The 16,439-nt window shown below is 33.1% G+C and overlaps 1 protein-coding gene across 5 annotated transcripts; it reads left to right on the top strand.

Annotated features, from left to right (window-relative positions):
• The first annotated feature begins 839 nt into the window (after positions 1-839).
• LOC106173686 (uncharacterized) lies at positions 840-16,407 on the top strand. 5 transcript variants are annotated; one of them, XM_013554889.2, is made up of 5 exons: positions 840-1,141; positions 5,914-5,961; positions 11,017-11,619; positions 14,108-14,312; positions 14,536-16,407. In XM_013554889.2, the coding sequence occupies exons 3-5, from the start codon at positions 11,054-11,056 to the stop codon at positions 15,328-15,330; spliced, it is 1,566 nt and encodes a 521-aa protein (XP_013410343.2). In that variant the 5' UTR covers positions 840-1,141; positions 5,914-5,961; positions 11,017-11,053; the 3' UTR covers positions 15,331-16,407. The 5 variants fall into 5 exon arrangements, with proteins under 5 accessions (XP_013410343.2, XP_013410345.2, XP_013410344.2 ...); XM_013554891.2 differs by lacking the exon at positions 840-1,141 and adding an exon at positions 2,154-2,261; XM_013554890.2 differs by lacking the exon at positions 840-1,141 and adding an exon at positions 3,067-3,325.
• Positions 16,408-16,439: the final 32 nt, after the last annotated feature.

Raw genomic sequence — 16,439 nt, 5'->3', positions numbered from 1 at the left:
AATGAATTCATGGTAATTGATACACCTAAATGCCAGAAACATATTCTTAACCAATGCATCCTTCTGCAATCAATACCTTATGAAGTTACTCGTGTCTGATTGTGCAGCTTTTCTAAAACTAACCATCAAATACAAAAGAATAATCAATGGAAATAAGTGGTTAAAGCACTGCTTGCACAGCAGGTGACAATGGCCAATATTTGAGCAAGTTTGTGGTATGCATTGGATTGAACTCTGAGAACACAATATGCAAGTTGAAGTGTGAGGTGTGTGTATGTTTCATTGAGAGAATGATCTATCAGAGAACATTCTGAAAGAGTAAAATGAGGTAAGACTTTTCAGATATTATCAAATTTAACCTTATCAGTGTCAAGCCGCATTACAGAACAAGATGCAGGTGAAATTGTTTTCTTTTAAGATTATGCAAGAATTTTAGAATACTTCGCTTGGGAAAAATGATGAAATAGAAGGATTCGAGTCATATCACGATTTTTGTGGACGTTTTGAAGTATATTTTTCCATTCCATGTTTTGAAATCTGGATATAATGAAACTAACGTTATCCTGTTTTAATAAGATACAGTAGTTTTTTTTTTTTTTTTTTTTTTTTGAGGGAGGAACTGATGAAATATCCATACACGGTGTATCTTTTTTCTAACTCTAGACTTGTAGCTATTCCAACATTTTAATTGAATTTTTTATTTAAATTTGCATTAAATCAAAAGTTTTCATGTTACAATAATAAAATCAGTAGTGTGAAAGAAAAAATAAACACTGACATAATTTTTCCTTCTGCTATTCCACCAATTTTCCGCGCAGGCATTTTCCAAAGCCTCCCTCTCCATTGAAACCAATCAAAGCGTGAAAAACTTCACAATGTATCAGTGTAACTGGCGCTATTTCTGTAAGCAACAGTATTGTACATTTGATATGTTTACACCGCATAGAAAGAGCAGGACGCAGACAATAAGAAGGCTAATGTGGCGTCTGTGTAACTAAGCAATTTTGATTGAAAGGAGGAAATTATGCATTTATACATGCCTTTTCGGTCATGTCTTATTGTAGATTCTGTTGAACTTGGTGGCAGGTAGTTTGTACCACTATACAGATCAGGAAGAGGTGTAAACTTTGGCTTGACTAAGGTGAGTTATTGTCTTTTAATATTGAGGACACATTCTAATAATGATGAATATCATTTTTCTTTGGTGGTAAGTTATTTTCGTAGTAATTTGTTAGACAGGGGCTATGCTTATTAGAAATGTTCTTCTAAATTTTACACACCATATAATATATGGGGGGTTATGTAAGGGGGTACTGTCAGTAGAAATATTTCATTCATTCTGCTTGGTATCCTGAAAGTGACCTGTTTATACTATCTCAGTCTTATCTCCACTTCCTCCATTGTCAACATAAGCACACATGAGGTAGGCTATTTGAGAATATCTGAAATTAGTCTGTACCTAACGCCTGTGCACACAAGGGGTAATTGAGGATGAATACCATTTTATATTCCAATGCCCAATGTACAAAACAGACCGAGTCACCTTTTTCAGTAAAACCTCATTCCTAAAAGCTGATTCAAGGCCACCAGACAGTCAATTATGCCATGTATTTAACAGTGCCAACAAAGATACTTTAGTGTCCCTCTCCAACTTTATAATCAAATCATTTAAGAAAAGAAGTGAAGTGGTTGCTCTGCTTGGTAACTCTTAGCATATCCCTTAAAATGTCAGTGTATGGTCCCACTGTTGTGAGAAGTGACTCGGCAGTGGGACTGAACATGGCACAATATTTATATCTGTGTAACTTATTTACTTATATGTCTTATGTAATTGTCATTAATCGTAATTATCAATGTCATCAAACAGCCATGTAAACAGCTATGTAACGGTGGTTTTAAGTTCTTTAAAAACATATTCTTTTTGTGTAACATGTTTATAGTATGTTTATGGTAAATTTATAATCACACCAAGGTTTATCTCAATGCTTAGATAGAATATTTTATGAGTAATTTTACTAGTACTTATCTTCATTATATAAAGATGGTAATACACTAACTGTATTGTATCATCATTTGTATATCATATTGTACAAGGTCATGACAATCTATGTACCAGTACAGAAATAAATTGAAATTGAAATTGAATTGAATTGAATATATCGTTTATGGTGGTTAACACTAAGGAGAAAACATCGAGACTTCCTTGAAGATTTATATTTGAGTTGGACTGAAATTTCTCCCTTAAACAAATGATAGAGAAAGTAAGTAAAACCCATACTTTATTTTATATAAATATCATTTCTCATTAAACCAGGAAACTACCGTTATAATACATTTCACACATAACAATAATATTGAATCTGATTTGAGTCTAATTTTGAGCAGTTTTATTTTCTATATCAATGTGTCATGGAAAATTATTCCCAGACCGTTGCCCATGTCCCAATAATGTATCTATACCAGTAATTCTTATACATGACTTTTATAGCATATATCATTGATTTATTGCACATATCATGGGGGTGTGGTGGGGTGGGGTGGGGGCTCCTAATGAGCTGTAGACTCAGCCCTCCAACTTGACATTTTTTTTTTAAGGGACGGAGTAGATAAATAGTAATGATAGAAATAAACATATAAGTTAAAATAATAAAAGAATGAATAAATGAAAGACCAAATAATTAAAACCAAAGTACTTTTTGAATCTGTCCCTTATTTTGTATTTATTATAGACAAATCATCTTGCATAATATGGTTGCCCTTTTCCGTGGTGGTGATAGTAAACACACAAGGTATATTTCAAATACACAGTGAGTACTATAACATAAAAGTTACTGAACTGAAAAAAAAAGTCCTATAAACTGTATACCATACAAAGTCCACACACTAATACAAGTATTTCAGTAGCAAACAACTCCTACCCTCTCTCAGGGTCTCAGATTGTTTTTTTTTTTTTCACTCACTATTCACAGATTTTTCTCTGGCTAATTCATGACACGATTCTCTGATGTTGAAGAAAAATGCACATAATTAATCGGCAGCCCTGGAAGAGGGTACACAACTTAACTCCTGCTTTTAAATCTGAACTTGGATATCTGTGTCACATTGCTGTGATTGATGTTAGTACTTTGATCACTGCATGGCTGAACTTGTTTGCTCACTTGTTTGAAAAGTGGGGCACATTGTAACTGAGATATGTTACCCATGGTAAATAGGTCTGTTACTCCAATACTGAAGATTATACAGACCCAGATTGCTCAATCTATAACCATGTAATAGAGCTATTACTTGGATCTCTTAATGCTTGTTGTCGGTTATTGTGATATAGGTAAGTTCAGAGTTTTGATGAAATTGAGTTAAATTAAATTTGAAAATGTGAGGCAAAATACTTTAAAGGCATTAGATCTAGAAGGCCAGACGGAATGGACAGGTTTAGGTCTGTATATAGTGGTGTTTTTTTCACCCTGGGTAAATATCATTTGTTAATTAGTTACGGGTTGTTGTTTGATTGTTTTCAGTGACCATGCTTGTGTTTCTAGTATTTGTTTTTGTTTAAACTTAATAGATTAAATCAATTTGCCTTGGAAAGTTGTGTGATTCTAATTTTTGAGTATGAATTCATTTCATCAGTTGTTTGTTATGTAGTTAATGTTATTGTTGACATTTCTTTTTTATTGTCCTTTTTATTAAAACTCAACCAGAATGTCTTTTATTTAATATTTAATAGTACATATTTTTAATTGCCTTTTATGCCATTTTTATGCCATTTCAAGACAGTGTCATAAGAGCATTATTATCATTATTATCATATTAAAATATGGCCTCCCTTTTACCATTTATTGCAACACGCTTTCTGCTCTGTTTGTTTCTGCACAGTTTGTACAAAGTGGTCTCCTGTTTCATAGCCTTTGAACACCATTTGATTTATAAATACATCCAGACTGTGGTTCAACAAGGGAATCAATGGCTCTAAGGTCAAATGACCGATTTACCCTTGAAAGTTGAGAAATTTGATACTTGACGTCCCTTTGCTGCACAGAAGTTACGAAGTAAGATTACACTAAAAACTCAGCCTTGTAAACTTTTCTGTTTTCATTTCAAATAACCATTTGATTTCTATCCTTTGGGGAATGTTTTTGTTTTTTCTGTCTTTATGTGTCTATACAGGAGAAACAAGGTTTATTATGAATAAGCTATTGGGTTTTAAATCCTTGGTTACCAATTAACACAGACACAGAAGGGATAAAAATTTTTACTGAAACTCTCAGACCAAAAAAAAAATGAATTTTTATGTAACTGTGTAAGCCTTAATATTGTCTTGTTGAAAATCTCTAATCAGTCATTAAAATTTGTTCAAAAGAGATTCCCTTTTCCTGTTTCAAATGAAATGATTTTTTTTTTTTTTTTTTTGATAAAGAAAAGTAGACTTAAAGTTATCAGAATGACATCAAATACAATTTGATCAGTTAAAGTATTGTGGTAGCTTTCTGTTGAAGTATATCTTGGTAATGGGAGAACATTAAGGTCTTTGTATCATTATATGTATGTAATAAGTCTCTATGTATTGAGTGAAACAGTCAATAGTTTTCTTGTAGCTCTATATATAGTTCCCATTGATGTTTTTATAGTTAATTGAAGTCGTGTAATGTTTTATTTCAAACCTACTAACTTAGCAAATGACACAGAGTTTTAAAGGATATTTATTGTAGGAATCAATATCAAACAAAACGAAGAGAAGTAAGCTCTGCGTCCCTAACAACCACCTACTTTTAATCACGGGACGTACTTCCACAAATCAATTAGAATAAAAGCAAATATTTTTTATTCATCTGAAAAGTTGAAAATCATGAATAGAACCCGCTGGAGTAATCTAGCAAATTAAATGACACAAGTTTGATGTAGATTAAGCAAATATGAGTGAACCACAATTTAAGCTAGCTCTTTATTCTTTCTGTAATAATTAGGTACCAAAAGGTTATGAAAAAAATGTTGACACTGAATGCCATTCTTTGTTCATCTTCAGAATTCAGGTGTTTGTAATAGATGTTTATTTTACAAAGATGAACAGTTGATCAATATAAAAGTTCACAATTTATCAACAAAACTTGCACTTTTTGCAGATGAGAAAGTGTTAGGTTTATTTTATGAAGAATCATGAATGTAGTACGTAACCATGTAAGCATAAATTCTTCTTTTCCTTCACATACAATATAAGAACAATTTTTTCAGCTTTAGAAAAACAGTCACCAAATTTCTATGGGGTTAAGATACAGTTTGTGATTAATATAAATATTATTCCCATTTTATAATGTGTAAAGGTTAGACACATAATAACAGGTAGCAACAAGAAAAATGTATTCAGTAACTCTCTGTGTTTACTATATCACCATGATACCTGTACCTGTAATTTGCTTAACTCAGTAAATAACATACCTGTCACCGCGACCTGGGGGGCTACAGTAACTACCTTTAATAACTTTATCAGAATTTGTAATCATTAAAAATTACTTCATTAAAAAATACCATAGGGATTTTTATGTTTTTCGTGCTTTAAATTAGGTTTTAATGTATCGAAAGTTTCTCTTTTATAAAGTGGAAAATTTGTTTATGATAAGTATCTTTAATTTGGTAGAAATTGCAATTGAAAGTAATAGAATGGCCACTGCTGGACGTTGCAACTTCGGTCACGGGTGGGGTGAAGTGAAACGTAATGTATTGTGCAATGGCATGCACTCTTTGTTTATATTTTTCTTTTGCTTTGTTCAAGTCCATGTTCTTTGTGCCCCTTACCCTGACCATTTTTCCCACAAAATCACTTCAAACTTTAACAGGAGTGGAATGAAGTGGGCAAAAGTAAATCTCTCAAGAAAAAGTGTCCATTTTCATTGTCAAAATGTTTGTCTATTCTTTTTCCAGAATCTCAGAATATCTAAGATGTAGACCACGTTCCAGTGTTAGTATTAGGTAAGTTCGTTTCTTTCAATCATTACTTAATAAGTATTTTAAGTAATGCTCTCATCTTATTCAGAATGATTATAATTGAATTTTATAAAATGTTTGAATGCATAACCCTATAATTAAAAAAAACAAAAATTAAATTTATAATGTACTGTAAAATGTTATGTTATTATTACCACAGGTATGATACAAAATAGTTTCTGATTTGTTAAGTTATACAGTTTCTTTGTGCCAGATTAGACCATGCTCAAAGGAACATATTACCTTTAATCTCTCTGTTAGCTTATATTTAAACAATTCATCAGCTGTTCTAGAATTCGCACCTGTTTCTCCATAGTTACACGACAATATATCTACCACAGATTGTGTTGTGTCTTATTTAGTTGAGTGATTTTGGCTTAATTTCCATTAAAATTTGGACAAAATAAGGAAGTATTACTTATACATGCAGACCTTACATTAACTAAGAAGTTAGCTACAGTGCTTAAACTTTGTCAGAAGAGAAAAAACTGGAGTTTCTGATGCAGAACAACTTATCTTACAAAATGAGAGAAAGAAAAATGTCTCAGTTGGATAAGGTTTATTTAAAGACATTGAGGTAAATAACTCTGGTAATACATGGAATTTTAATTGCATTAATTAAAATTATCTGGCTGTTATTTTATTTTATTTTTCTTTGAAAGATATTTTATTTGAAGTTGTTTTTGTATTATTTCTTTTTTATATTCAGTTAATATTTATAGGTAGATTTTTTTTTTTTGTAATTCTGATCACATTATTGAAGCTGGATAGAAATCAAAAAAATTCTGTTCCCATTGTGAGCTTTGTACACCATGTAATGGCATCATTTCTACACTATTAATCTCCAAAGTTACAGGTTGCAGGTTACTGTATTAAATCAAAGATCTTTTATTCTAAAGCCACTTAACTATTGACCCTGAGTTGGTGAAAGGACTAAATGAATTCATTATTACGCCCCTGATTTCATTTGATCTTTTGCACTGATCAATAATGGATGAAAAAATTGTTGCCTGTGTTTGGTCCAGAACAAAGAGTTTTTCACAGTGTTCTTTTTTTTCAAAGGATATATGCAACAATCAGTAATTGAAATGAATTTAAATGAAATGGGTTTTTATTATTTCATTCTTTTGTACATAATACGGAAATGAGAGAAATAGAGGAAATGCTCACGTCAATAAAAGTAATGTAGGGTATTAGGGAAGCTTTTGTGTGATAGTGTCTCATGAAAGGCTGACAAGAAAAGGACATCTACAGGTTTTCATACAGGATTTATATCATTTTTCTAATGTAATTATCTGGTAAAAAAAAAAGGAATTGACTCACTCCAAACTCCACATGAATTAGATGAAGACAACTGAGGAACATTCTGCAGACAAAACACTAGGGCACTAAGCAAGTATTGAACTGATTTCCCTAAATCATCTTATCAAATTTTCATTTTTATGTACAGACACAGATGTGTCTGTACATATTGCCATCACCTGCGTCTGTCGTCGCCGATGCCGATGCCGATGCCGATGGCGATGCCGATGCCGATGCCGATGCCGTCGCCGTGCACTTTCCTTGTAAACACGATAAGTGGAAGGCAGTTTTACTTTTTGGCTTTATATTTACAGAGCTGATGAATATTCATAAAACGCAGGTCAAGTTCGAAAATCAGCATGATTGGGCCATTACTGTAGAAGTTATGCTGTTTTTTCACTTTTCAGCATATATGCAACCTTGTAAACACATTTTAAGGAAAACCGTTAGGCCTATTGTCATGAAACTCACAGGAATGGTCAGTCTTACTAAAACGCAGGTTGAGTTCGAAAATCAGCATAATCGGGGCATTATTTTAGAAGTTATGCTGTTTTTTCACATTTCTTCAGATTTCCTCAGATTTAATTCTAAGGCATGTTAATAGCCTTATTATTTAAGTAATAAGATATGTAAAAGTGTTTGTTTGACATTTCCTGCATCTTTACAACATTGTTAGTTGATTATGTAAAAATGATGGTAAACTTGTTATCGTGTATTGTGTAATAAAGTGTCAAAAATGGAAATAAACTCATATCATTGCAGTTTGTCAGATTCAATCATTCACTATGTTCAGAATCTCAGAATGGAAGAAATTGGACATTTAACACTGTTCTATTGATATTTTTCACATCTCATCAATTTTCTTAGTTGATCTTATAAAAATGGCAGTAACCTTTTAATTTTGTTTTATGTTAAAAAAGTGTTAAAAATGGAAATAAACCCATTTCAGAACAGTGCAGTCTTGTTTACATTTTGGCATCTTTAAGTCGTGACTTTGAAGTTCCATCGGCCTAAAAACCTTTGTTAGTCACGTTTACTATTTGTCCATGATACTAATATTTTATTATTAAAAATTGATGATCATTATGCTGTTAAACATTATGTAATATTGCATCAAAATTTGAAAAAAACCTATTTTGGGCACTGCTCCCATGATGACCATTTAAGAAAAACCATGTCACTTACTGTTCTCAAACAGTACAGTTGATATGTACAGATGTGTCTGTACATATTGCCATCACCTGCGTCTGTCGTCGCCGTCGTTGCTGTCACTGTCGCTGTCGCCGGCGCCATGCACTTTCATTGTAAACACGATAAGTGGAAGGCAGTTTTACTTTTTGGCTGTATATTTACAGGGCTGATGAATATTCATAAAATGCAGGTCAAGTTCGAAAATCAGCATGATCGGGCCATTAATGTAGAAGTTATGCTTTTTTTTTTCACTTTTCAGCATATATGCAACACTGTTAACACAATATAAGAAAAACAGATAGGCCAATTGTCATTAAACTCACAGGAGTGGTCATTCCTGCTAAAACGCAGGTTGAGTTCAAAAATCAGCATAATCGGGCCATTATTTTAAAGAAATGCAGTTTTTTCACATTTCCTCAGATTCAATTCTTAGGCATGTAAACAGTTTCATTATTGAACTAATAAGAAACGTAAAAGTGTTTGTTTGGCATTTCCTGCAATTTTACAACATTATTAGTTGATTATGTAAAAATGATGGTAAACTTGTTATCGTTTATTGTGTAATAAAGTTTCAAAAATGGAAATAAACTCATATCATTGCAGTTTGTCAGATTCAATCATTCACTATGTTCAGAATCTCAGAATGGAAGAGATTGGACATTTAACACTGCTCTGTTGATATTTTTCCCATCTCATCAATTTTCTTAGTTGATCATATAAAAACGGCAGAAAACTGTTAATTTTGTTTTATGTTAAAAATTGTTAAAAATGGGAAAAAAAAACATTTCAGAACAGTGCTGTCTTGTTTACATTTTGGCATTTTCAAGTTGTGACTTTGAATTTCCATGGGCCTGAAGACCTTTGCTAGTCACATTTTCTGAATATCCATAATACTAATATTTTATTATTAAAGTTGATGGTCATTATGCTGTTAAACATTATGTAATATTGCATCAAAATTTGAAAAAAAAAAAAAAACTATTTTGGGCACTGCTCCAATGATGACCATTTAAGAAAAACCATGTCATTTACTGTTCTCAAACTTACAGGAAAGAAACATGGGACTAAAATACAGCTTCAGTAGGAAATACAGTCTGTTTGGTAATTCTTACTGCCAGTTAAACAGTTATTTTGTGAAAATTTTTCACATATTGGTATTTTTAAGGTGTGACTTTGAAGTTCCACGGGCTTGAAGACCCATGCTAGTCACATTTTCTGAAAATCCATGATACGTATATTTTATTATTAAAAATTGACGGTCATTATGCTGTTAACCATTATGTAATATTGCATCAGAATAGAAGAAAACACAATTTTGGGTGCTGCTGCCATGATGACCATTATGGGAAAACCTTGTTACTTATTATTGCCAAACTTTCAAAAAAGAAATACAGGACTAAAATGCAGTCTGAGTTGGAAAAGCAGTCTAAGTGACTTCTTTTTCTGGAAGTTATACATTTTCAAAGTGTAAACTTGTCACATATTTTAATTACATTGGTATTACCTGTTGAGGATAATTAAAATTTGATGTTGAATTTGCAGTTTAACATAATGTATTTTTGCATCAGAATTGACAGTAGCCTATTTTGTGCATAGTTATTTCCTGTTTTTTGTCTGTACATTTGACAGCTTTGCTGCCTTGTTATGATACTGCTAGTATGATAATTATATTCAGTGCATTATTTGAAAACATGAGAGAAAGGTGAGCTGATATCTTTTAATTTGTGATGACATGATAGAAACAGACTAAGAGTTTACACCAAGCAAGGTTAGTCGTGGTTTTTTGCACCAAATGGGATTACTTAAAATCATGTTTCTCTTAGCATTTACATAAGTCGGGAGCATTAAAATTATTTAAAGTCAAAATATTATGTTTTTTGCCCTCGGGTTGCATAGGAGTATTAAAATTATTTAAAGTCAAACTATTATATTTTTTGCCCTCAGCTTACACTTAAGATTTTTTTCACAAATTGACAACATCTTTCATATATAGTACTAGTTTTGTTTACACGAGTGCCATGTACACAATGTTATCAGTGATATCAATTTAATTTAACTTCACTCTAGAATTAATGACCCACCAATAAATAGTGTTACTATTGACTTTAGATAGTGTCATGTGGCAAGTGAATAAGAAAATAATGTGTCTTAGTGTGCAGTTTTCTTTAGCCATTCAATTTGGAAGATGCTCAAGTTGTATTTAAGAAATTAATTGCTTACTTAGTAGATAAGGCCTTGTATTAAATGTATTGCCATTTAAAACACTTACTGAAGTGAAGTATTAGATCATATTGAATACTCTCCCTGAACAGATGTCTAGGGTACTGTTTATAACCATCTTAACTAGCTACATATGTACATTACAGTAGTAATATTTTTGGACTTGGTTTATTACAATGAAAACTTAATTTAGTGATTAACTTTAAAAATACAGAAAGGTATGAAATTAACCTAAAGACTGTATTAATTATTCTTACATAAGAATTGGTTATTAAAATAGAGAGATATAACAAAATCATTTTCAATTTGAATAACTTGTGTTTTCAGGCACCAAACGATTCCAGAATACCAAGAATCCAGTGACATGGAAGAAGAAATTACAGAAATAAAACAAGAAGGCAAAGAGGAGGAAGGGGAGGTTATGGAAGAAGAAAAAGAGAAACCTCCAGTCAGGAAAATTTCCATAAATATGAACGACTTAGCCGACCATGATTTAGGGATTTATAATGATGATGAAGATGGTCCTGATTTGACTGATACAGAAGATGAAGATGCCAAAGATGATGGTGAAGAAGGCAAGGAAAAGACTACTGGTGCTGAAGCTGAATCAAATATTAAAGATGATGCAGAAGATGCCGTGGGGGCTGAAGACAAAAAAGTACAGGAAAATATGCAATCTATGAACATCACGCAGGATACAGAACCAGATTTTGATAGTAAAAAATTTGAGGTAGAAATCTCAAAAAAAGTTGAGGAAGATGACTTTGATGCTGTCTTCCCAGAAGCCCCTGGGGATGGCAGTCTCCATGACAACAATGACAATTCTGCTGATGATGAGTCTGCCATTATGCATTCAGCTTTACGAGCAACAACCAATACCCCTGCCGATGTATGGGATGAAGTGCAACAAAGTGAAGCAAGACAATCAAGGTAAAATTTTATAAGTGTTTATAATCATTGCTACTAGTCTTTGAATTAACATTGGAAAAGAAAAAGGGCAAATGTATAAACGGAAGGGTTTTTATTTTTAAAAAAATGATAAATGACAGGAATTACGTCTGGTAGTAACAGCCATAATGGTGTGGTTAAGTATAAGATAAGGATATGCTTATCATGCCTACCTTGTACCATACTGCCCTCTGGTGTGAACCACACAGACTGCTTTCACACCTGTATCCAAGTTGTTAGTGCTGCCATCTTAAGGCATATTATGCCAGCCTCCTGTGTAGTTTTTATGTTTTCAGTCATAACTCTGTGTAATTCTGCAAAATTTGGCTCAAGCAAGGTATTATCATTCTTCCTAATTTGTAGTCTTAACAATCTGAAAAGTTTGCCAACAAAGAATGAATTCAGATCAAAGTGTCCATGAAAATTGCATTGAAAGTGCATTCAGGCCACCAAACAATACTAAACACCTATGTTGTAAGAGGTGGTTGTAATTGGGTCATTTTATAAAAAGTCAGCAATATGCAGGTGTCATGTTTATTTAATCAATCGGGAATTGTATTATTATATTGAACTCTGCATCCCTGGATGGGTGATCACTGAAAGGTATCCCAGCAAATTTACAATAAAAGATGAAAAGATCAGCAGTCGGCGTGAAGTCTGGTATTGTTTCCTTTCCAAGCTAGCGAGTCTCTTTTCGTAATCGCATACAACATTTGCAAAACCTTGAAAATAAAGGTCATCCAGTTTCAACCTGTTCTTGCTCTGCTTATTGATGTCTTATAATCAAAATGCAGATTAAAACGTGTAAAGATTTGGTATCCAGTTGCAAGTTTATGTGGTGCCCTAGAGGGACCTGTGGACTCAGTAGGCGACTGTTATAATATTTTGTCTGAGGATATTTTTTGCTGAATTTCTCACAATGGAGGGCATAACTCAAAGTAAGACATTTATATTTTTATAGATCATATTTCTTTAAAAATATATGTTGAAAACTAATATTTAGTATTTAATTTTATGTATAAAGTAAGTCTGAGTAAGTAGATTAAAATCTAAAATGCAGTGCCATGTGGAAACCATTTGTACAGTGGCGGCCAGGTTGTCATCAGAAATTTTAGCATTTGAGACATTGTAAATAGAAACTTACATTTTATTACACGTCAAATTTTTTTAATGGAAATTTTTCCCCATTATGAATACTGACAGACACATACAGAAGAATTCTGCTCACCATTTTTTTGTTTCTTGCTTTTTAGTGATTTTTTGTCATAAAGAAGTTTCCATCTTCTCTTATTCTATCAGACTAGAATTAAAGAATAGTCTGTAAGACTAACAGTATAATTTTCAAGCAGTTAGATGTCTAGAAATGCCTACAACCATGTCAGTTCAAGTTGGCTTATGCCTAGACCAATGTTATGTTGGCAGATGAATGGGTTGAAAACAATTAGTCTAAGATCAAAAGTCACTGAAGCAAAATGCAATCGATATTAACTAAAAACTTGGTTGGTTTGATTGTAAGGTTGAATTTATATAACCCCTGGCTTTAATGGACATGTTTTAATATTTTTTTTCTGTTAAACAACACAAACATACAAACATAAGTAGTTTTGATTCTTGTGTATGCATGTAGTTTGTTCACTGACATAGCACAAAAACAGATAAAACAATTTGTAGATTTAGGTAATTAAATCTCTCACAAATTGTTAAGTGTACCAAAAAGGGCACCCTGCCTAAACATATCCAGTGCCTAGTCAATATTTGCCAGGGACCCAATCAAAACATTACGGGCTAATTAATGGCCTCTTAGGATATACACACGAAGCTTAACAGCCATCTCATTGGTTAGACTGTATTTGTCAAGTCAACGTATTCACTGCTGTGCCTGTTAAGTTTGTGAAGTCAAGTAACTCACTGTTGTACCAATAATATCATGTTGACTTTTCTAAACATCATGGAAGTTAAGGGAGAGAGCAGGGTGGTTACTAGGATGACAAAAGTCAACTTCTGTTAAGCTGTATATTTGAGAATGATCGGACTGGATTCAGAAATGATTTTTAAAAGACTGGATATATTCTTTATTAAGGCGATTATAATCTGTCATGAAAATGGAACAACGGTTAGTACATTTTGGGGTTGGAAGTATTAGTGTGATTTTTAGACAAATGCTGCAAAATGCAGAGCAAATATAATGTTAAGTTTCATGAGTGTATTTAATGCATATGCATTCATATTGGAATATTTTCTAGCAATGAACACATGTCCTATTTCACAGACTGTAGGACACCTTTCTAGTCCTGAAGATTGTTGATTTAGAAAACAGTTTTTAGTTTGCTTATGATTTTTAAGAGACAATTAAGAGGAGACATGCATATAGCTGCACCAAATCTTTAAAGTGACAATCCATGAATTAGATTAAAGAGAGAAATTAAAAATAATGCAGCACACAAATATAATTTTTTTCATCAAATTTCAGAGCCACCACCAGTTGTGCTCCACACTTCCGTGAGAGGTACTATAATCGTGCCATGTCTTTAATGACCACTCGATGCTCCACAAGTCAACGCAGAAGAGTAAAAACGCCATTATTGTCAATAAAGAACCCCCCGTCTGGGTCACCTGTGTACGCCAAAGTTTTTTATGTTGAACAGAACAGGCCTTCACCCATGGAACCTCTAAAAGTAAGGGCCACGAATACTGATGTTATTCGTGATTTTTTGACACAATATTAAATGTAATTTAAAATTTCAAAGACAAAGCAGTAAATATCTGTATTGGGTTTGACAATTCTTAATTTTTTAAGACATTGCTTTTAAAACAATTTATTGATGCCAGAATTTCATCTGGATGATTTTGTGAAAATCTGTGAATGCATTAAGTCATTGTGATATCATTGTATTTCAGGCCTGGAGAGGCTACAACGGCAATGTCTACTTTGAACCAATTGGAATCAGTGCCACCAAACCTGTGCCAAAGTCCAGGAAAACACCATCTTTGGACAATTGCAGTGATATACTGCGGAAAGCAATGCAATCTCGCGCATCAAGTCGATTAAGTCAGGGACAGAGAGACAGCGAATCAGATGAGGGGAAAACGAATCCTATGACACCTAGCCAAAAATCCAAAGGTTCTAAATATGGGCACCTATACGTGGGCCCTACATGTGCTGTATTAGACAAGAATTCAGTGTTGAATAGGTACAATGCTACCTTACCAGAAGAAGTGGCTTTATTGGCCAGTATGGAATCTACAGGGAGTCTAAAAGTTGACGAACCTGGGATTCTGGAACAGCACAAAGATCATATATTAAAGAAAAAGTACGTACAAAAAAGAGACAAAATTTGCAAGGGATCTGTTGCACACAGGATATACTTAGAGAAGAGGAACCTTCCAGATGTGGAGTATAGTGGGTATCATTCAAATGCACACACACATCCATCGCAAAATCTACGTGCGCAAACAGCACACTCTGGAAGCAGTCTGCGATTGCCAAGTCGTAACAGTCCAGAGGGGTACCATGCATTTATACCCTCACAGGAACTTCAGTTGCCGCCATTAGATCACTTACAAGCAACCTTACGCCATTATGACGGTGCTCCCAATAATTTAGTGCATGTGCGCGTACCCGCATTTGATAGACCAAATATGAGGAATAGTTCAGTAAAATCTGCCTATAAAGGTTATGTTAAGTTTGCATAAGTATTCATAGGCACAACAGCTAAGGACTAGTACATTTTTATATTGTACGATTTTCTCCAGGAAAGTCTCTTGAAGTATTTCAAAATGCCTCTTTATTCCAAATTTGTTTATGATTTAAAAGTTTTATATTATGCAGTTACTTTTCATGGAAAGGATTCAGTTCAATACAAAATTAAGTCACTTGTCCCAATTTATGGTAGGGTTTTTTAGGAGTTATAAGCAAAACATTATTTTGGGAGAAATTACTATTTCATTTTGTTCAGATCAAGTGAGAAATTACCAGTATTCATCTTCATGAATGTATGCATACATTATTCTTCACACTTCATACTTCATAATTAGTCTAGGTTGTCTCTGTTATGTATACTTCTTTCATCAAATCACCAAGAGGACCTAAAGGCTAGTTTTGCACAAAGTATCAAATACCAATTTTTGGCTCAAAAAATTTGTAAAAAGTAATGCTAGCTGGACTCAAACTAGTTGATACATTAGTTGTCAGCTATTTGATCATACTTTTTGGGTTGGAGTAGAAATTGTAAAATGTTTAAGATGTACTCTTCTTTTGCTTCCCAAATTAGACAGATTGATTATACTATTTAGTTCTTATAAATTATGCCAGACATACGCTCAGAGTTAGCCATTATTAGAATGTAACTTTCTAGAATGTTAATTGTGTTTCCTCTTTAAAAGAGATCAGCTGGAATTTGCATTTCAATCTTAAATTCAGACACATACAATACTGGGAAGTTTCTGCTGATTGTTGTGTAAATATTGAACACAAGTATAAACAAGCAGGGTGTTACTGGAGGCCTGTGTCTAGGGGAGTGTACTCTGGGTCCAAAATCCAAATTTAAGTTTATATCCAGTGTTTGCCTCTTAGGAAAATTAGTTGCTGGACCGAAAATTCAGCCATCTTGAAAAGTATCTGGCTCGAATGTCTGCTGGGTGTGAAATCTTCTCAGCCCTTTCGAAAGTTGTCGTCCCTCCTAACACTGTTTATATCAGCTTGAAATAAGAATGTGATTTTACAATTTACTCACAATGAATCTTTACACATAATTTTTACTTTTTTTACAATTAAAGCAACAAGAAAAAAAAAGAGAAGGGTT

This window comes from Lingula anatina, chromosome 3, assembly GCF_051362555.1.
Source record: "Lingula anatina isolate TDL-2025a chromosome 3, LinAna3.0, whole genome shotgun sequence".
Lineage (NCBI taxonomy): Eukaryota > Metazoa > Brachiopoda > Lingulata > Lingulida > Lingulidae > Lingula > Lingula anatina.
Note: the sequence above shows the minus strand (reverse complement) of the source record. Positions and strands in the feature narration are given on the sequence as shown.

Bases quoted from the DNA above. Each gene is read 5' to 3' on its own strand.
- LOC106173686 (XM_013554889.2), top strand. From the start codon at position 11,054: ATGGAAGAAGAAATTACAGAAATAAAACAAGAAGGCAAAGAGGAGGAA. The intron at 11,620-14,107 runs GTAAAATTTTAT...ATCAAATTTCAG, and splicing joins AGTGAAGCAAGACAATCAAG to AGCCACCACCAGTTGTGCTC. The intron at 14,313-14,535 runs GTAAGGGCCACG...ATTGTATTTCAG, and splicing joins CACCCATGGAACCTCTAAAA to GCCTGGAGAGGCTACAACGG.